This window comes from Osmia bicornis, chromosome 9, assembly GCF_907164935.1.
Source record: "Osmia bicornis bicornis chromosome 9, iOsmBic2.1, whole genome shotgun sequence".
NCBI classification, from domain to species: domain Eukaryota; kingdom Metazoa; phylum Arthropoda; class Insecta; order Hymenoptera; family Megachilidae; genus Osmia; species Osmia bicornis.
This window is the reverse complement of record NC_060224.1, coordinates 4,093,459-4,116,855: the sequence shown is the minus strand read 5'-3', so window position 1 is coordinate 4,116,855 and position 23,397 is coordinate 4,093,459. Positions and strand designations below refer to the sequence as shown.

At 38.7% G+C, this 23,397-nt stretch overlaps 1 protein-coding gene across 13 annotated transcripts in view; it reads left to right on the top strand.

The window, feature by feature from the left end:
* Positions 1-4,515: 4,515 nt before the first annotated feature.
* LOC114879017 (collagen alpha chain CG42342) overlaps positions 4,516-23,397 on the top strand; it is a 95,890-nt gene continuing 77,008 nt past the window's right edge. For 12 of the 13 annotated variants that reach the window (XM_046286963.1, XM_046286967.1, XM_046286966.1 and 9 more), the window contains exon 1: positions 4,516-5,888. In XM_046286963.1, the coding sequence (XP_046142919.1) occupies positions 5,531-5,888 (358 nt within the window). In that variant the 5' untranslated portion in view covers positions 4,516-5,530. The remainder of the gene's footprint in view (positions 5,889-23,397) is intronic. The other variant, XM_046286960.1, reaches the window with a different exon arrangement.

The window sequence follows — 23,397 nt, the reverse complement described above, 5'->3', positions numbered from 1 at the left end:
CAATAATAATCACATAGTGCGTATCGAGGTTTTCATTGGTTGTGCGTAAGCACCAGAGCAGCTACTTGAAAAACTAATCGCTTCTAGAACAGTCGTTTCGAGTGTTCTGCGTTCGTCAAATTGCTAATAACTTCGTGGATATCGATCAACAAAGATCCACTGTATTCTAGATGAATCTGACCAGAAGAATTCAAAATGTCTGCTTTCAATTTTCATTTTCCTGCATTTCTTTTCCAGATATTTAATTTTATTCGTCGACAAATATCTTGTAATTTATTCCAATAATTTCTAATGGGACAGCTGGGCCAGACCATATTTTAGATGACGACCAGGCCCACTTCGACCCTTATCTAGTTAATCCAAAGATTATCACTTAAATTAGTACTAAATACATAAAATATTCCCATTAAAATGTAAATTAATGTATAGCTTCGTGGTTCGTACCTTTTCCGTCGGAGTATCGTTATGAATATAAAGGGATGTTGCAGGTGGAAAGAAGGAAGATAAGGTCGAGGACATCGACGACGATGACGGTGAGTTTCGGCGAGTGGCGTCCGTACGTATACGTTGTAACGAACGAGTATTTTCTGCCGAGCAGAATACAAACTGCACATTGGCTACCCTCCCCTTTACACCGCGTGGCTCGTTCACCCTCGTGCACGTGCAGACACATTCGCGGGGGGTGGCTTCGGATTCGCCCCCGAAATGAGAGTCTGTTTTAGTGTCGCGAACGTGTCCGTCGGTGGCATCTCTATCTCCTCCAACGTTTTCTCTCCCGGTTCCTCTTCGTTCCCTTTTTTCCACCACCGTACCGCTATCGTACCGTCGCTGTATCACACTCGCGCCCGTTTTCTGTCCCGTATCTTCATCCTTATCCGTGGTGTCCGCAAGGCACGTTCTCTCGGAGCGCACGGAAACGAGGTGCAGGCTGTCGTCCCGACTGCGCCTGCTTCCTGGCGGAAACGCGACATAATGCGCCTCGTACCGCACCCCAACGATGACCAACGTGCCGTGAAGAGGGCATCGGCCGCGATGACTTTTTAATCACGACGCACGCTGCAAGTTCACCCCTCGAAGCGCGGTTTCCACTTCTCAGAGGCTCTCAACGCGGTCCATTGTCGCTGCATTGAAACCGGTCTTAAGGTTGCCTCGGGAAAGACATATTCAAAGCTCTGGACGCTGGTAGATAAGTGATTTTTAATATAATATCGAGTCCTTCGAATTCTCAAATTCCGGTATACAATTTTAATTTGCATAGTCTAGATTGCTATGTTTAATTTAAAATCCTTTAAAAATCCAGCATCCGCCATTTGATGTGTCTCAACCTAATGCCATAACGATTATGAATACTTGTTGCTTACGTACATAAATTGCAGGTAATTGGGCTTGAAACGACGGCGGAGGTACGAGGGCTCATTGAAACGAGTTTCAAGTATTTTATAAGAAGAGCGACGTAAGTACAGGAAGATATGGAAATTTAAAGACTAGTGCGGCGAAGATTAAAGGATCATTCCAAGTAGTTTTGTATCCACTCACGCTACGTCCATCTGTTTCAGATAAGAGGAGGATCGGAGTATTAAAGACAGGAAAGTTCAGAAATTACTGAAACACCGATGGCCATTCTCCTATTGCTTCGAGTGCTTTCCACCGATTAGTGCTGCTGCCTTTGACCGAGAAAACGAGAAACCGTATAGCCGGACTGTTTGAAGGGTCTTGAGTGAATTCAGTACGACAACAGAATGGAATGCGAGGTAAGTTTGCTTCCTCGACGCGATTAACTACGGTACTTTTTCACAATGATACTTTCTCTTCGGTCAACTTGTAACTTACGTTCAAACGATACTACAATGACAACGTTAATGCGAAGCAAGTGTGTCTAAATTGTTTCGTTGACAGAGATAACAGTTAGGTTGGAAGGGTCGTTCTGGTACTTTAGCGTACCGTAGATGGTAGCTGAATTTGATGATTTTTGAAACATCAAATATTTTAGAATTATTTCCAACATAATTCCTTTTATTCCCTGAATTTGAATACTTTATCCATTCCAAAGTATTCTAATTGATTATTTCTGTAAAATTACCGTGTAACCATAAAACTAATCCTCGAACTGTTATCTATGGTGAAGGTGCTTTTACCATATTTTAATAGCTAACTCTTGTAAGACTAGCGTATAGCCATAAAACGGATACTATAATTGCTGTTCACTTCTTCGAATGGTGTATTTTATAGTTATATCCGATGTTTTAATTGCTTATTTATGTACGATTAACATGTCACGATAAGAGGAACCGTAGATTCGTTGATTCTACCTACTTTCCAAAATCAATTACCTTATATTTATGTACTTTAAAATATTCCAAGTATCGTTGGGATTAAAAGAATTTCTCCCCTCAATTATTCAATTGCATCAAATTTGTGATACTAGTTATCAGTGGCCCCCACGGTATTCAAGCTGATTATCATAAACGGTACGTAAATAGATCAAGAACAGTACAGGAACAGAGGATTCCTAGAAAGGGCAATTGGTGTGCTATTCTCGAACATCACGGGAAATGCAAGTACCTTTATACAGAATCGCAAATGAATAATTCGTTACGTGTCATGACGTCAATATGAAATTCGCTATCAAAATTGTCTGTTCGTCTAAGCAAAATTAGTAGACACTCAAAACTATGTAATATCATCCCTTTGATGCGTTCTGTTTGCAAATCTGATTAATAGACAAAGCAACATCGATTACAGAACACGTTTCCATCGTGCAATATTGTTCCACCGGTATAACAGGCAATAATCCTATATTGATTTTACTGTCTCCCTTGTTTTACCACTTTCTCGTTGTGTACCCGTGATTTGTCCGCTTATTAGTTACACGATTAGGAGGTTGCTGCAGCATTCGATTTAGTATACGCGCAGAGGGCGAACAGGCCGAACGTATGTTCCAGGATGTAGTCTATAATCGCTTCCTGTGCTAGCGATTGGACGGTAGCAAGGGGTCGATTGTACGTATCCGTCACGTATATACACGGGGGATGTGTTTCAAGGGACACAATCGATTCGTGGATCGATATTTCCTAATATAACTGCTTCGACTCAATCATATTTCGTTTCAGTCGCTTTGCTCGAACCGTATCCCATTCTGTCTTCGACTTGCACAGGCAAACGTTGTTTAAAGGAAATGGAAGATTGTTGGATACTTTATTAGAAACTAGGATTCTAAGAATACGTGATTCGATTGAAAGAGAAAAGTTCTTTCTTGGTATCCGAAATGGATTGATCCTTAAATTCTATAAAAGTAGTATTTTCTTTAATTGATCTATAAAAAATCATGTATCCAAGGAAATATTTTGGAAAAATTCCTCTGAAGAAACCTAAATAATTTTAGTAAGAAACAGGGTGAAACTAATTATTAATCACTGTATTTTGATCAAAATTAATTGTCAATTAATCCTCGGTCACTGAATAGCGTCGTAGGTGGTCGACACAGGACAATTTTACCTATAATGAAACTTCCATTATGAACGTCATCTTACATGTTTAGTATGGAGAGGAAGGAAATTAATTTGAGAAATGTAAATTTCGTTTACACACAGATATCCAATATATTTCTCATTTATTACATGCATATATTTCACATTATATGTATAATGATAATATCATAGATAAATTGACGCAATCTTCTTATCGTCTTAATGTTTCCACTTTTTGTAGTTGAAGGTCCAATTCAAGAAATAATTTCCGATACTTGGTCGTTTTTTCAGGCAATTTATTTTCATGTACGATTGGAAATAATTTGATCTTTGCTGTTACCAATATCATGATCACTTTTTAGTACAGGAAATACATCGTCCTCGGAATCTTGTTAATCAGGTTCATTATCGCTAAACGAGGTAGCATCTTCATTAGATGATACTCCCTCGTTATGATTATATTCGACGTTGGAAAATTCGTTAAATGATGTTATGTTTTTATATTTTTCCATTAACCCGATACACCAAAGACAGCAAGCAAAATAATTGCATTAAGGTATAATCAAATTTATCTTCACTTTATTTATTAATAAGCTACATGTCGAGTTTTACGGTAACGATACTCATTCAATTATTTGAAATATATTCAAACGCATTCGGGTTATTTCATCCGTAGATAGAAATTAATTAAAAGAAAGGTAAAGGGGTGAAGGTTAAATAAGCCCGCGAAATTTTGCATATTCCAGTATACGTGTAATTCGAGTAGATAACGAAAAGAAGGAAAAACAAAAAGATAGATTCGCTGCCGAAATCCGGTCGAGTGTCGAAGGGGCGCAATGGAGGGATAAATGGAAGGGCAAGGGAAGCAGGGGCGAATCAGTGCGAATGGAAGTGGACGTTAGGTCGACCGATCGTCCTCCACGCGTCCGGCACTCGGTGGATGAGTCGGAGCCTCGAAGACGGCCGAACGTCCACGAATATTACCGAAGCGACGAACCCTCGGCCCTCGGCGGAGCGTCGCCCCACCACATCCAGTCGTACTGCGAATGCCACGTTGTGAGCTTCGTATTCGTGGTATTTCGGGACTTTTCACTCGACCAGTGAATCGAACATCGTTGTCACTATAGTGTATTTGTTTCGCCAACAAAATCCGTGCAACGGAACGTCGGAGACTGAGTTATAACGTTCCGGAAAATTGCAATTTCCACGTCGTTTCGCCGGTAATTTTCAACGGTGATTCTCGCTCCGGCTGTCGTTCGTTTTCCCTGTTCGGTCTATCGGAGTAGCGTGTGCCCACGAGAGGGGAAAGCATCGACAGGCATAGGCACCTTGATCGTGTGTTTTCCGTTCATTTTTTAAATAAAAAAAAAAAAAAAAAAAAAAGAAGTAGAAGAAGAAGAAAAAAGAATAGTGTGTACAACGTGTGAAAGCGAAGGAATCACGATGCGACAACACCGTGAGACGCTCCATTTGCAGTGGCAGCGGCAACAGGAAGGACAAGACGTCCGAAGAGCAAGATAGACGAAAATAGAAGGAGGTAGTACAGAGAAAACGGACTGGCTACGAAGTTAGACAGGATTTACCCGAGGACGAGTAACGAGACGTTGTTCTCTGAAACGTTTGAAAGGAGCGCGCGGTTTAGCGAACACTCGTTTGACTGGTGGCACCGTTTGTTGTTTACCAACGTCAGTGCGGTTAGGTTCCTAGCGTGTATTACTTAAGGAGACGGAGAAGGAAAGGATAAGAGGGACGAAAGAACGCGATCGCGTTCGCTGAAGGTACCTACATACATATAAAGAGAACGCGTGCTCGCTAGGTAAAGGGAAAAAGGAGCAAGTTGGGAAAAAGAGAGGTAAGCAATAACGGCAAGTGGGCGCGCGAGATGCATTCCAGATGAACGATGACGCCGCACAGTCTGTAAGACTCGCGTGGTTTTCACATTGTATCGCGCTTATCCGTCATTCTCGTGTCAGGACGTATCGACGATCGTCGGGCGGGTTATGACGCGCGCTTAACGCGCTTCGTGCACGAATAGAAGCGAGCGTGTGTCGATCGTGTACAACATGGAGTCCGACACGGCGACCGACTGGTCGTCGACGAGAAAGGACTCCCTCGAGACATCGATGCCGAGGAAATTCCGCAAGGAATCCTGTCGAACGGGGGGTGCAACACTCAATTGGGCGATGTGCGCCCTCTGTATCGCCAGTTTCGCCGTGTCCGGTCTGATGATGTATAGGGAATTAGGCTTGGAATCGCGGATCGCCACTCTGGAGGCGCGTATCCAGCATCAAGAAACACCGGACGTTCTTATCCAGAGGCTCAGGAGGGAGGTACAACAGCAGATGGAGGTGCACCGATCCTCCAAGGATTCGAACGTTTTTCGGAGCAAACGGGAAACGTCCGACTGCAATTGTCCACCAGGTACGTTTCCCACCACCAGTTTCATTTCAACCCCTTATCTTATGATTTTATTAGTAATGCGCTCTGATAAAGTTAACTATGCGGTGTTGAAATCTTAAAGAAAATGGAGAAAGTTGGTAACTAGAATTAACTGTAGAGGAGAGGGTACGAATATGGGTTACCCATTTTATTTTTAAATGTAGAGAGTCTCAGAATAGTCATAAATAGGATAATATAATATTATAGACTTTCCAAAACTTCTGGTTTTTTTTTTCACTTTTTCTAATTGATGGCAAAATCGGGCTGATAGAAATTTGGGTAGTAATATGAGAAACTGTTACTTTTGAGAAAAATAAAATTATAAAACTAAGAATAATAGCAAATTATTATTAATTATGTTTTGTTAAACAAAACAGATGGTTATTATAGGAGAGTATTTTATTTATCGTAATACTTGATCTACAATCATATTCGTACCTTCTCTGCTACCCCTACTTTGCGAATTTATTTGCATTTACCGAATCTGGTAAATAATGGCCCTAAGTTACCTAAGGTTACATTTAAACTATAACTTTCATCGCTATAAGGCGAAGGGTAGAAGTACCTTCGGTTTCATCAACTACTATGCCAAATGGCTCTTCCTGATTATTCTTTGGTATCCATTTATCTTCTTCCTGCGCGTCTTTTCGTAGTCTTTGACACGAAAAAGGGCGCGTGGTAGGTACAAAAGCTGGGATGCCTTACCAACTCGTTGAATTGTAATCGTTTGCATGTGTACGTGTACATACACGGGCGGAAGTAAGGGGGTGGAAAGAAAGTATGCGTGGAAAGAAGAAAGAGAGATCTTTGTCTCGAAACGGAGCAGCTTCGGCCCCGCGGACAAAGGGCCCGCGATCTTGAGAATTTCGATCTTGAGAATGCTCGAGAGAGCGAGTCTTGTTTTTCAAGATCGCCCTGCCCTTTGCACCGCATATGGAGAGAGGCCGCTCAAGAGTGAACTAGCGGCTTGACAATTCAAACTCCGCTGATATCTCGCGAGGAACCTCCATCTTCTGTGTGCTCTTGCATTGCTCTCGCCACTGTGCAAATTCTTCTCGGACAAGATTAAGCTTCTTTCTCCATGTACCATCGTATCGAACGTTTCCATTGAAATGGAGATAAATGAAACAGGTCGTGTAAGAATTTGTTGAATTTTTTTTAAATTTCAACTTTCACAACTTTTAAATTTTCTAAATCCTTAGATTTGATAATAGATCATTAAGTCTCTTAGAAAGGAGACTAGTCTCGAAATTTTTATTTAAGGTATCTTTGATCTGAACTTTAGATTAACCCTTTGCCCTATAATATCGAGCCACATTCGTGACGCAGCTTCTATTTCAAGCGTGTCGAATTTGGTTGCTACTTTTAGTACGGTTGAATTTTGAGTTTAATTCTAATTTTAATTTGCCCAATCAAGGATCGTTGAATCCCATTTCAATTTTCTTTATTTGTTTTAAAATTCAAGCAACGAAAGTTAGCTCTGATTGTCTGTCCATAGAAAAAATCATAGGATAAAGGGTTAATAGTGAATTCACAAGAGTTATCTAAGAGAAATTTGTTTTGTCAAACGATTCTAAAAATATCTTATTTCTATTTTTATTTTGCACTCGTAGTTTAGAAACACTATGTTAGACGAGGTGTTCCTAAATTCTCTAATCGTGTTAGAGAGAAACTGTGTTGTACAAGGATTGCCCGTAGTCGCAACGAGAAACATGTTACGTTAGAATCGCGTTAAGCATTCATGTCACTCGCGGAGCGTCATCTAAATGTCAGTGTGCACTTTGAAACTCGTGCGACAACGGCATCCTCTGGTTTTCGTGTTTCGGCATTCTTTTGGCGGACGCAAGATCGCGGAACAACGCGGCGTTCCGATGCACCTCACGTTCGACGATCGGTTAATGAACGTTATCAGAGATCGGGCAACGCGTTTTGCATCATTCATTAAACCGGCGACTAATCAGTGGGCAGACACGATCTTGGAGTTCTTTGAATTAACTCGCTTACCCTTTCATTTTGTAACATTTGAAACGATATTTCGATCGCGTGCTATATTTTTTTATTTTTAAACAATTTCTTCTCTTCTGTCTACTTCGATCCTCGTCTTGAATATTTATGAAAATTTTTTACCAATCGCACGACAGGTTTTACCAAACCCATGACCATTGGGTTTTTTCATTAGGAAAACAGAGGTTATTTGCGACTCAATGAATTTAAAACGGAGGATAGACAGGTGTGTAAACGTAGAATTTACTTAGGACAGATTCAACTCAAACCGAAGTCGCGGTTGAAACTATCGGACTCGGAAATAGAGTTTACGGCCGATAAATGTAACTGCGACACAGCGACTACAGAATTACACTGTCCAGGATAAATTATAGAGTTATGAACGTCGGTTGTGAACTATTTTACATCGGAAATCGACCTTATTTCTCGGTAAAACCTCCACTTGATGCGCCTTCAATTAGCGTTGCATCTGGAGGAATAATGAAAGCTGAAACACTAGCGGGGTACACCTAGAAATTATCGATATTATTCATGATTTATGGGGTAATTAATGTGATTCATTTTATGTTGGTTAAGTATTATCGAATATAAAGTATCTCAATTATTTTTCATGGTACCAGGAGAAAAATGAAAAAATGTATATTATTAATGATCAGATATTGTCGTAGATTAAATTTTTAATTCAAGATTTATTTTTCAAAATTCACAGTAATTTGAATTATTAAATTAATGGCAATCTGTATTAATTCATGTTAACCTTTTTGAAAATGATCAGACAAGCGTAAGCTAGATAAAATTTTAATTTCATATTGACCGTATTTTACCTAAAAAGAGAAATTGAAAAATTGCTCTAAACGTTACCGAAGATAATTAATTTCAAGTCAAATCTCTACAATTTATACGAAAGTAATCAGAATAATATGAGTAACAGTAGAAGCAAATATGAGAAGAATGACTTCCATTCTCGCTAATTAAAAAGATTGCCCCATACCGGAAGAGGTGGCTACCCCAAAGAATGGGGAACTGCGAGAAGGCGGACGAGGGAAATATCCTGTAGGCACACGTCGCTTTTCCTTTCTATCTCGCCCAATCCGAACCCTATCTAGTCTCTTTTTTTTTTCTTTGTGCCAGCTTCTCTCTTATCGTTTCTTCCTGCACGGGTCGTCTGTGGCAGCAACAAAGGGAACGGCGTAGCTCCTAACTCGCGGCATTCCGAAATTGAGATGTGCGAGCTGACGTAGGAGCATCATAAATCTTACCCTCCCTCGTAGGCTGGCATATCTATTCCCTTCCTCGTGCTCTCCCTTTTCCTATAACCTCCTGCCAGCCAGTATCTTTCATTCTCTCTGTCCCTACGATCTCGCGAACTTGAACTTTTCACCAGTCTACAACCAATAGGTGATTTCTGATTCTTCCAAGCTCGGTTAATCAAGGAGATACACCGTTCTTCGAAACGTAGAAAATACGTGTAATTAAACAAATTATCAATCTATATGTTAAAGGATTTCTGATTCTTTGTTATATAGATGCATAAAAATTGATTTATCTTGGTTCACAATGCAAAGTTATTTGTTTAAATTCGAAGCATCAGTAAAAGAGACAAACTTGTATTTCTTCTTTTCCAATCAACAGTGATTCGTATTTATAGCTTTAAATTGAATATCGAACATTCTTTGGCGAATAAACAATTTAAAATTTACAAATAGTGGTGTATATTCGGTTATATTGTTCAACGAGTTTATCAATCTTTCGTTTTCTTTTATTTCATCCGTTAAAAATATCAAACAAATGTTATTGTTTCGTAGAAAATTTAAATTGATTAAGGAATTTATTTCTATATGATTTGTGAGCGACACTTGGTTCTGGCTTCAGTTTGAAAAAGAATGGCAGGAAAAGAAAAAGCCCGGAGAGATGCGTAGATCGATGGTTAAATAAATGATGCTCGTCTAGAATAGAAGAAGAGATCGCTCAGCGTCGCGTTGTCATTCGTTTTTCTGTCGTGGAAAAAAACGAGGAGAAGCATCGGGGTTTATAGAGGAAATCCTTAATATCGCCGCTTAACCGATAGGTAGATGCTGTTGATTTAATGCGGGGTGAATTACTACTTGTGTCGGGGTAAAAGCGCACTTCGTTCCTCGGTGTCTTGGAAAATTGATGGCCGCTGTAAAGTTTTTATCGAGGAAACGCCTTTTTTTCCCCTTCCAAATCGATGAAAACGTCCGCTTGTCTTGCCTAATTCCTGCCCATTTGTTTGCCCTTTCTTCAATCTATTCTCTAACAAACTTTCCAAGATCCATAGGAATTTAAACCCACGACCATGAGCTCCATCATGGGATTACGATAATTAGAAAAGTAAGAAATTAAATTTAGTTATGAAATTGTTTCAAAATTTATTTAAAAATAAAATATTGCATCTAACAAATTGAAGGGAATAAAATGATAATATTATTAAATGTTTATTAAGTTGAAATAATTATGAAATTATATGCAAGTTAGGTTTTGAAGGAAGAGCTATATTGGTTCAATGTTGCTCTTTACTGTGTATAGGAAAAAGCTTAAAGAAGCTGATGGGTTCTAAACTTTTAGTTGAAGCAACTCATCTCCTCTATGGGTGCAATTCGCCTATGTAGTTTCAGTTAAATTGCTAGCTATCTCAGAAGCGCAATCTATGGTGCAAGAGACGAGAATGATGCATTGACTGGCATATGCCTACAATGTATCTGCATACCTATGAATATGAACAACTTCCTGAAGGATTATTAATAGAAATTTGCAGTAGATATTTCACTTGCATAAATTTTCTGCTCTTACTTCATCGTGTATTGCGTTATTAATTTTTGATGGAAGAAAATGATCATATATCATTGAAAGTGCAAATAAATTGTAGGTATAGAAAGCTATAAAATGAAATAATAAATTTCGTCCAATTAAATAATTCTCGGTACTCGTCGCAAATTCTTCGAGAAAAATATCCATATTATAGATCACGCGTCAAATAAATGTCGCGAGTTTTTGATAGCTTAAAAATACAATTTATATCGTAGCACGTTTAAAAACCAACGAGTCTGCCATTATTGCCTGCTGGGGTCAGAGCGCCGGGAATATCGCATATATCGCGTGAAGGGCTGCAGTGTATTTTAAAGCGTCAAAAAGAAATTTTGTCGTTGTATTTAACAGTTATCGGGGAAACAATACGGCGGCACTTTATGCGATCCAGCTTGCAAAATAATGCGCAGTATAAAGTCATTAATTAAATGTAATCTGTCGCATATACAGTCAGAGAATAAAGCTTTAAACGCGAAGATATTATTACACGGTACAATAATTCTGAAAATTCCTTTTCACCTGATTGAATTTTATTTTTTGATAATGTACAATACGTGGTATTTCTGATTTCTACAAAATATTTTATTTTAAAATCTTAATTTTACTAAAGATAATAAAAATTTTTAGGCAGTTCAATTATTTTTCTGGAATATTTTGCAATTAGGATATGACACATTAAATGGGCGAATACTTTTGAATACCAATGTACGCAAGGTTCCGGTAAACCTACGTGTACCGGTGTAGCCGCAAAACGCATCTTCCGGAACTTTTCAATGCGGAACTTGTCACGGGAAGAGTTTAGAAAAGGGCGGAACAGGGCGGGGGAGTCGAGCGTCGCATTTTCTAGCGACGACATTTCCTCGAAAACTTTTGAGAAGAAGGTGCGATTTACGATTGGTGCACGTGCGTCAACCGTTGCAGCTGCCTTGAAGTTTATGCTGAAGGACCTCTCTTATATCGTCGACCAAACTTATAGGCAGCTCAGTATAACGGTCTGGTTGCCCCTGTTTCTTCTGACTTCTACAATTTTTTCCCTCCTTGAAATTTCTCTCCCTATTGATGTACGAGTACTTGACGTCTATCGAGACGTTGCAGAAAAAAAAGTAATAATTGAAGAGCACACTTCATTTTTATATAAAGAATGTTCGTAAAGGAATTTTTTGGCAATTCATTGATTGATTATTGAGAAATTTCAATACCTAATAATTAAAGATCTTGGTACTGTAGTACAGTTTTGATTAAAATCATTACATCTTGCATTTTCGGAAACTGATTTAATTAGGCACATATTTCCTTATTGTTTCCGATACTGAATCCGATTTAGAGATTGTATTGTTAGTTATTGGTATTGGCAAGTTCGGTTGATCGACAATGGCACAGTTAACTTGGACATTATTCGAAAGGACTTGGACTGTTGCTATTCCCAGGGTTAAGAGCCAAGTAGACCAGAAGCTTTCGCAGCCACTCGTCCCGTTACACTGGGTTAGTTTGAGGTTGACCGCCGTGCAGGGCAGCCTGCATTTGCAGTGCTTTCATTCGCACGCTTTAAAGGGATTTAAAGGAATGCCAGGTTTACCAATCGGAAATACTCGAAGAACCAATAAAATACATTTCAAATAAACTTTAGTAGAAATCAAGAACAAAAGAATTCTACTTTCTTAATTACTATTTGGAATTTGAATATTTTCTCGCACTTTAGTGAATTTGAAAAATGACTATAACTTTTTAAAAATAAATCTTCGATTAAAAAATGAAAATTCAACGGATTAATTTGTACGCCTGATAGAAAGACGAGAAACATGTCTGGAAAGCTTACGAGAAATAGAAAATAAAATAAGAAATGAAAATACTTCTGTATGTACTATCGAGAAAAAGAGATAAAAAGAGAAAAGACGAGACCGTCGATGCTGTAGTAACGATGGTACCTCTGGTAGAAACACTTGGCTCGGAAGTGGTTGAATTTGCATGAATCGCGACCGGTCGTTACGTTTCAATGCTTACCCGACCTGCCCTCCGTTCGCTTAAATGTCGTTTAATTAGTCGAAACGGCTTATTCGTGTGCACTTACGACGACCAATCCGCGATGTATTCTTCGCTTGTTAGATGCACGATCGCGAATGAAAGCAATTCGTTTCTGTTCCACCGTGGAAAATATAATCGAATAGTAAGGATAATGGTAATTCACGGGTAACTTGAAAATAAAGAAACATGCAAGATTTTCCTCTTTGTTCCTTTCCAGACAAATTCCACTGGAAAAGCATTTATGCCGGTTAGATTATGTACAAAATTGTGCATCTTATTGCAAGGTTCATTCATTGAATCAAAGACATGTAAAATAGATTTTCAGTGAATATAATTGCGGTGGTTTTAGTATTCAGGGGTTGTTTTGTGGTCGATGGATATAGGTCGTCCTTAATACCTTGAAATCGTTTTGTAGAAAGTCATTATTGGAATCTAGATATTATTTCTCTTACTATGCTCCTATTATCCAGTAATTGTTTCATGAATTGCTCCATTAATAGAAACAAATACTGTTTCTGTTCTACGTTTCTAATTCCAAATATTTAATGAGCGAATAACTAAACTGATAACTCGGAATATTAACCTGTAGAATATTATGAATTTTAAGCACCATCCTGATAACCCTAACTCCTTCTCCGAGTTACGAATATAAGACGATGCATTTGGATTACGGTCACGATGATTCCTAATCCGAAACGACAAGACCATCTCGTGTTTTATCGCCGCGAATATATTTGCGAAGACGAGCGCTACTGTTCTCGGGATGATACATTAAAGCGGTCGGGAGTAAAATACGAAAGCAAGGATACAGTTTAAATCGTAATTCGTATCGCGGAATTTACGATACACCTTTCAGGACTGTTAATAAATGTCCTAACAGCGTATAAAATACACTTTATCCGTGTAGAACGTTAATAAAGTAAATGTATTTTATCATGGCAATGGAAATATGTACACTCTTCGAGTGTCTACATTTTAAATTACCTTTAATGTTGGCAATTTCCTCCTACATACGTCGGGATCGCGATTAATTACGTTCGAAGGACAGCATACTGAAACAGATTAAAAGGTACGAGCATATCAACGAAGAGCACACATATTTTTTTTAATTGATCCATTTAGTTGAGGTAACCGGGAAAGTAATTATAGTTTCTTTAATCATTTGTATTTCCATAATATGAAATACAAAACAAAATAAAATGAAATCAATATTCGGGCTTTCTTCATGGTCCGCCGCGTAGTTCGAGATTTAAGTCGGTTTAATTCAAACGAAAATTGATAAAAGAATTTTCTAAATATTAATATTTCCATATTTCGACGCCTACTAATGGATTGGTTGTCAGTTGAAAATGGAAACGCGTGTCGAACGACATCGTCGAACGAAGTTATCGAGTAAGCACGGCAGGGTGCATAATTAGAGATGAATCGTTGGCAAAATTCGAGGCCAAGCCGAACGAGAGGATGAAGGAGAGGTCCGTGGAGCTATTTCCCGTCTGATTGGATTCGAATACATCGGGATTCGTGTGCCATGGGTGTGGTGTACATACATCGCGATGGGTAATGTACCGAGCACGTGTACCCCCGTGTACCGAAATTGTCGAATGAATCACGTTCCGTCGGACAAGTACCCGCGATTCTCCGATAGCGAATTTGAGACCAGTGCAAACTAATCCAAATCCAAGATCAACGCCAGAACTAGTTCCTACATAGCTGAGTAATTCTCGCTACGTAATCGAAAAGGTTAACAGAACGTTGGACGATCGATGAATAAGAACTGCAAACTCTGTTTCTATTCGTCCGTGACATGAATTTTTATTAGCCGTTTATTTTCTTCATTCTATTTTTAATACCCCTTTCATTCAGGATCTGGTTCAAATTTTACATAACAATTAAAGATTCTAAAATTATAAATTAGAGGGTTTTCTTTACGTTTAATTGCAGCGGTGAAAAGTGCAGTTCCTTTAATTTTACAAAATTCTAGTATACATTTCTCGTGTCCTAAATTTTTCTCAACAAACCCATTACAATATCTCACATCCTTATCGCCGGAATGGCGATCTTATCACTAAGGAATAGCGAATCTGGTAATTAGACGCGTGCGAGATGTGTAACGTGTTCGCCGTAGAAACGACAAATATTTCCTCTTGACCGCGTTTCCGAAGCGTTTAGCATCTAGGAAAGATATCTGGCCGCTGTCTGGACGCGTGCAACCCTGAAGGCATAACAGTTTCTCCCTGGTAGATAGCGACGACACACGGTGATGCAGCTCACGCTGCTACGTACTGACAGCCTCTGACGTGTAATGGACCGTTCAAATCCGTCCACGTCGTCGATCTTCAATAACGAGAGATCGTTTCTATGGTTACACGCGATCAATTGCTATTCGACTTGACTGTTACCCGCTTGCCACGAAGCCCTGTTATTGCTTCGACAGAACGTCAAGAAATGTGTCGTCCTATGCACTCAGTGTTACCCTGTCTCCTATGCATTTTCCATCCTTGTGTACAGAGCTTTCAAAAAGATTTCAGTCAAAGTTGAAGGGTATACAATCGATTAGAGTGAAACATGATCATTTTAGGATCTACAATTTTTGATAATAATAACTGCCTGATAAAATTAATTATTTTTTTATTTTCTCTTAGGGATGGTTCAGAGTGTATCTATATATAATGCAAATGATGGAGGAAATTATTTCACGATGAATCCGCTTCGATCGTTCGCCAACCCGTCCCGGGTGCGGTCATTGTTCGAGGAACTCGATTCCTCTCGAGTCGTCGAGTAAAACGCCTTGACGCGATGAAACGGGTAGAAGTTGTTGCCGTTGGTATGCCGGCGTTGCGCACGTGCACGTGTATCTAGACGCATTTATATAAGAACATCGGTTCGTAGGTAGCACCAAGAAGTTGACTCGTTTGTCAATGTCCTCTTTGCGGTCTACCTCGATTACCGAATATCGCAAGACAAAGCGATATTACCGAGCCCTCGTTAATTTTCACCAACTTGATACGTGGGAAGATATCGCGTCCAAGATTCGTCTTATGCATTTGCGAATAAGATATTTCATTGCAAAATTTTAAATTTTGAAAATTTGAAAGTTCAATTCATGTAATTTATAGGCACTTGATCTTCCCGCCATTTAAGTAATATCAAAAAACAGAGTATTATTTTTTTAATTCGTACACAAAATTTTAGAAACCCTTGAAAGTCCTAAAATAGATCACGAATTGTGTGGGCGAACGTGTAGGGCACTTTTGTCATGTCTACCTTGATGGACAAAATTACAAGACACCGGAGTTGGTCTATTAAAGAAAGTCGTCTCATCAACTTATACCCGTGCGTAATTGCCGGACTGGTTGTTTTGTCTACGAAATAAACGTTCACCTTTACCGATTGTGTCGGGTGCGTTAAATAACGGGCAGATTGTTAGGGCTTCCGGCGCCTACGCAAATTGCTTCGGGGATACGGTGGATGCATCTGTTAACACTGATGGTTGCATGTTACACACCACCAATCAGACAGTTCAAAGAAACTACTGAAAGTATCGTTTTACTTGGTGTTAGAAGGGAGTGGAGGAAAGTAGTCGCGGTTTGAAATTTTTGCATAAGTTTATTTCATAATTTTGATTAATTTTCTTATTTTCTAAAAGAGATTAATAATATAAAAATTGAAATTTTCCGAGTTGTATTTAGAGTATATAAATTTTAATACAATTGGTTTTATTTAATATAAATATAAAATATAAAATTTATCGTTTATCATAACACTTTGATCGTCCTATTAGTTCATAAAATATAGAAGTTCAAGTGTATATAGAAAACTTGAATGGCTTTGAGAGTACTTTCAACCTCTTGACGTTAAAATCACATCGCTTAAACGTGCGTTTCGTGATCCAAAGGTTTTATAAACTTTTTTCGTTCACGCTCATATCCAAACTATTAACTTCATTTCATTATTGACTGACCACTGTACATGTATCAACTTAACAAGAAGCAGGTGTGTCTTTTAGATATCTCAGGTGTTAATAATCTAAAATTAACCAGGAACATTACTCAACTGTTTCTATCATTAAACAATAATATCAAAGTAGGAAGCTAGTTGGATGATTCTAACAGACGTTTCCTTTTTTTGAGCAAACTGAAAAACGAGTCAGCTGATCAAACTGTCAAAGGAGCATACTATTTGTACGTCGAACATCTGTTATACTCATAAACCATTCAGTCTTCTTAGAAACTCATTTGTTTTACTTCTCTATCGTTAAGTAGGATATAAATCTTTCATATTTTAAGCTTGATATATAATACCATATCCGTTAAGAAGCTTACCAGTGCATTCAACAATTCAATTCATTAATGCTTTTCTCTTTTGTTCCTCAATTCAATTATACCAATTGTTAGTAGTAAAATAAATAGAAAACTTTTAATTTGTTTGTTATTTCGTGTAGTTGAATAATTCTTTGTTGAAAGTAGCTATAGACCCGATCAATTGTTACGTATAGTTTGAGAGGCTAGATATATTTCCGCATCGGAGGTGATAGAACGAACGTTAAAATTAACATACTCGCGCTTTCTAACATCTGGATAAGCAAAAGCAGCGATAAGTTTCTCAGCACCATTCTCGACCCGCTTCTTCACGCGTCGTTTACAAGCGGATTCATGATTTCGTGAGATGGTGGAAATAGGTCGAAGAATTACGTCACTGGTTTTCAGTCTATCGTAAAAATGTTGACTTGAAAATGAAAAAGGGTGTTAGAAAATATATGATCCTTCCATTTGACCAAGGTATGAATTACTTATTATAAATATAAAATGAAAATATTTATATATTATTAGATTTATTTGAAAATATTTTTCTTTCAAAATTGAATTTACGTACAGCACTTTCAGAAATAGCGACTCATATATAAACGATAATCGTCTCTGTGTATTTCTTGTGCTTGTGACTTTACGCTTTGAAGATTTTGCTTTGACTTTTGCTTCTTATTTTGGGTCCAAAGAAAACTGCGGATCAAAGGTCCCAACATTTTACTCCTACTAAACATGAGAAAAGATCACACAAGCATTTCCTTTTGGAAATATAAACCTTTTTTGTTTAATTCAAAATTTGAATATAAATAGGAGAAATAACTATCATAATTTTTTTTATTAAAAGTTAATGTAATCTATTAAGGCACCCTGTATAAGGTGAGGGCTATATTCAAACATAAGAGTTTATGGGTGTTCAAAGTGAATTACTTTTATTGTAATAACAGGTCAAAGGTAGTTTTGTCGCTTTGACTATTGAACGGTCGAGTCTGCCGTTTCGGAGCAATCAATCACGTTTACCTGATATGCCGGTCGCGTGAAAATGCGTTTTCCACACGGGCTCTGTCACAACCTCGGCTGGTTGCTGTTTTTCACAATCGATTGACGAGTGGTCAGACAACTTGCTCGAGTAATAAATACATCGTGATCCCGCGTATACTCCTATTGTTTACGATAAATTAAATTCTTCAGTTATAAATCATCGCGGACGACAGGGGCGATATACAAATCTCGTAAATATGCATTTCACAGGTCGATAATGTTCACCGTGCTCATATATTTTCCAATATTTCATCGTTTCAACGCCACATATATCGACAACCGGCTAATATCGACCCTTTGACACCGATACGTTAGAAAGAGACCTATCGCTTTCATATCTGATATTTGGATAACGATTGTTCTTTTATTAACTCGCGTGCGGTGCGTTCGGACGAGATAAAATATTCATGTTAATCAAAAGGGATTTTAAAATTAAATTAATTGCAATTGAAGTTAATGGTTTTATAAAACTGTAAAATATCATCACAAAACTAAATGAATTTCTAATGCTTAATTCCATCTAATATACATCATCCCCAAATTAATGTCTGAAATAAATTGAAACCCATAACTAAAATTCGTTACAGTATTCCCTAATCTAGCGTGAAGAAATGTAAGAATAAGAAATAATCAACTTATGGGTACAAACCTATATATAGTTAGTATTACTAATTAGGCATGTGTGACCAATTACGTTCATCAACCTCGTCGCGCTCTAAGCCGAAGCCATTTCGGCTAGATCAGTCGGTGGTATTTTTTGTGGAATCATAAGGCCGTAGGAAAATAAATGAGTGAAAAGCGAGGGGAAATATGGTAGCGGTAACGGGTTCGAAAAAATGTGAAAGGAGAAGAAAAAACTCGACAGGGAAGTTGTGTAAACCATAAAGTGACAGGGTAAGCCGCTAGAGGACCATTAAAGGGCTCCATCCACCGTTATCTTGCCTGTACGGTGTTTAAAAAGTTCGAACCTCCTCGCTCATTTCCTTTCTATGCGAATAACGAACAAAGGGCTTTATTGCTCATCAGGATATTCCCTTATCTCTGTTATCTGTTGTCCTTTGATGTAATACGTTCAATCAACAACGAAATCGAATAATTGAAGAAGAGGAAACGATTAAAGCGCGGCTCCGATGCATTGGCGTAAGCAGAGAGGGGTGGACTTTAATTTTCCAAAATGCAAATTGACTTTTTCGTCATTAATTATTGGAATAACGAAATCAATATTCGTCGAATTGAAAACTGTATTATTACAATTATATTCGCGATCTTTTCTTCAACGTTACTCAAATTTTACTGTAGAAAATTGAAAAAATTACCATGAATATAGTAAAAAATTATGCTTAGAATTTTAATTAATAATTCTGTAGGGAAAAATACTAAATTGCCAATTTAAGAGTAAAGTTAGTAGACGTTGGTTCAATCCAGATAGAAATTCAAGTTATACGCCAATGCTTCGATTTCAAGCGGGAAGAAATTACGGATAAAGAGAGGTCGAAAGGCATCGCGAATCTTTCCAACAGGCTGTCGATTTGTATCTGCATGAATAAAGCTCACGGTAAAGCTCATTTTACGCGTACACGCATTCCCTGCCAGCTAACCACCCTTCCAGTACTTCCATTTACGCTTCAAGCGGCATCCAATTATCGCGAATATCTAAGAGAGGACTTCGTGAGTGAGTGTATGAAAAGAAAGCGAAATGCTGTGATCAAATCGAAAGATTATTCTACATATTTATCTCGTGGAAACCACGATTTGTGAAAATTTGTTCAAATTCAAATTTTCGATACCTACAATTTTCATTATTGACTTAGGTTCACTATCCTATACATGGCGAACGATTTTTCGTCGAAGTATACCGTAGGGAAAGGGTTAAAGAGAAGGTGGAATAAAAAAGCGATGACGAAGAGAGATGAGCGAGAAGGCGGCACCTCGGTGTCGAGGACGATTGCCGGTGAATGACGAGCATCATTAGTTCATCGACGTTGTCAATGGATTCATTGCTGCCCATTACGACGTCAAATCCTCTTGTACGATAATCTAGCGATAATGAGAGCTCGTTAAAGACGAACGGAATAACAGGGCGTGTACCGATGTCGCGGAGGATCGATGCCTTGTACACGTGGCACTCTGCCTTTTCTATTTTTCTTCCCCTCTCCAATTTTCCTTTTCTTTCCTCTTCCATCTCTCATACCCTTTCTACCGTTCGTTTAGAACGTTTGTACGATTACTTTTCCGTCGTTCTTTCTTCTCCTTTTATAGCATTCTTTAATTCATTCTTGTATTCGCGTCTCGAGTTTACGGTAGTCAGCAGAGGATGTCGCCGAGACAGACAATCTTTACGTTTTCATTGTCATCGTTGAACTCGACTGCAATTATCGACACGAATCGATCTTGCAAGTCGACGGATTCCTACCGGAGGTTCGTTATACACGTTTTCCGTGGATAACGGAAGCGTTCGAGGGTCGTTAATAGGTGTTCAAGTATTGTATGCATACAGAGCGTATTTGAGGATTTAGAACGGAAATATTGAACGGTTATAAAACGATCTGGTCTATTTTTATTACGTTTTTCTGTTCATACGCTTTTATTAACCTTCTCGTTATTATTGTCTTTTTTGAAAATTGTACTAATAAATTTCTCTCTTTTTCCATTTAACTCTATATGAAAATTGTATTTGCAATTAAAAATTTTTAACTAATTGTTACCTGAAAGTTTCCATCGAATGCTAGTCATTTTAAAATGGTACCCATATGAGAGAAAATATAAGCTGACAATTTATACTACAATCAATTGTTTGCCAGATATTTGCCGAAAATATTCGAAAGCTCTTAAATTAACAGCTCCTGTTGGAACCATATTTGTCCCCATTTTTTACCCTCCGGTTTTGTCATTTCCGTCCTTTATTTCGCATCCACTTGTTTTCTCCTTTTCTTTTCTTACCAGTTCTCCGCTTCCTTTCACGCTGCTCTCTTTTGTCTAAGTTACGTACGTTTCCCCATTGCTATTTCGTTAACACACGTTTCGCCCCTTTTTTCGGTTTTTATTCTCTTGATATCCCCTCGTTTTTCTCTTTTGTACTTTTACACCATCCCTCTCTCGAGACCTGCCTTCCTTTTTCTCTGCTACATTTTCATATTCTTTCTATCTTTTCTAACTTATAATTTTCCAATATTATTTTCACTGTGACTAAACAATTTTTATATTCCCTTGGATGCAATTTTTTCTGAATTTTTTTCATGTACTTTGGTTATAAGTCGTCTATCAGATCGATTTACACGAGCCTTTACTTATCCGCGTTTATTCCGTCAAAGCTCGATCAAATCACCGGCAACGTACTCTCACGCCACTCTTGTGTCGTGATTCGTGCTCTGTCGTCGCGTTCGCTCTTTCTATCGTTCCGTCATTTGCTCTCCCGCTTGCACCCGGGTGCAAGTGCACGCGCGTGAATTGGTGCGTGCATCGTGCATACAAGATAGCTGCTATCGGATCCTCTTGCACGCGCCATCGACGTATCACGATTGAACGCGTTAGGAACATGGAAAAATCCGATTAAATACGCTTAAATACACTTGCCAAGCGGTTTTAAAGGTGTACGGCTTGCAAAGATGGTGGACGCGTTGAAGAGTTAATAATCCTTTGGTCAGCGGTAATTGGTTATTGAGAATCATGTTTAACGAATCGACACTACATTCAAAATTTCCTTTCTCAAATTCTAGAATGATTAAGGTCTATATTTTTGAACTCTGGCCCTTAATTATTTAAATGAAAAACAAGTGATAATTGTCTGCTTGAATAATACACTCGGTTATAACACGAAACGCATAAATTTGTTTTCATAAATACAAATACAGCTATAATTTTTTATTATATCCTATTAATTCGTACCCTCGCAGAAGCCGCCCGATTGGCTCGATTGTCATCGATAATCTCCTCTGTTATACGTCTGATCGTCGATCGAGTATCGCGTTAATTACAACGCGCGTCCGTCAGTTTAAAACGTCGCGTCGAGTATTTCATATATTTCATATGTATAGGGGGGGTTGGGGGGGAAAAAAAATAACAGCTGACAAGCATACGGGTACAGAGAGCTGGTCGAACGAGTGGGCGTTTTGCATATTCGATGACCGTTCGTCGATTTGTAAACGAGCGACAGGAGAGGAACGTTTTACATTCGACAAAGCGTCGCAATCGCATCTCGCATTAATTGCGGAATTGCGTGTTCGCGTTTGTGGCCGTTTGTCGCGAACCGAACATCCTATCGGCGGTAAACGAGGAGAAAAATTCATTACCATTTACGTTGGCGAATTACACCGACCCGGGCAGATTCTCGAGAGGTTTGTTTCAGCTGCGGCTGAATAACGAGTGTCGCAACTTGACTCCGCTCGATTCACCCTTTCGCCGCTGTTTTCACCCGGGAAACACCAGCTTCTCCCTTCACGGGTAATGTATGGAACGTCAGGCTTCGTCGTTACGTCGCGAGAGGTCATTAGCAGGGTTAAGTGAAAAAAAATAAAAAAAAAGAGTTGGCGACGTTCTTGCGTTAGGGTAGCGCGATGCGGCTACCTGTCGCGTTCCGCAGGATTCATGGATCGTGTAAATAAGAAGTGCGATGGGGAAGTTTCCTGGGGAAGCCTTGATCGCACCTCTACTTCCAGAATTTAAATTGAAAACAGAGTAATTAACCAACACCTTCGGAAAATTTAATTACAGATATTTTATCCCACGTTTTATTTTTCAATCATGAAATAACTTTCTAAGTTTCTAAACATCCAAAACGTCCACGTACCGAGGGAAAATTCTCGGGGTGGAATTCAATTTATTAAATCCACCGTCTGATATTGACCGTTGTTTACAACGGGTGCTTTGTCCCGGTAAGTCGGCGTAAGACTGGCTACACTTTTTCACCGCGTCGGTACCGTGTTTTTAATCTCGCACTTTTCACCCCCCGTGGGCGACGTGTTTCCAAGCGGCAGACGGATTTAATTTCACTGAATTCCGTGAGAATCACGAAAAGTCGACGTAACAACGCGGTATATTGCCATTCCAGAGCGACACATCAGACGTCTGCCAAGCGAACGCGATCAAACGAATGGGACGTATTTTCTTTTTTTTTTGTTTTCTTCTTCTTTTCCCTTCTTCTACAGTTTTAACAACAGTACTCTGTTCGTCGTGTGGCGTCAGAGCGTGTTACGACGGAAATAAATGCGTCGCGAGATAGGAAGGAAGGAAGGAAGGAAGGAAGGAAGAAATGAAAAGCGGCAGTTGTTGGGAGGGTTGGTAAGGAACGGTACCAATAC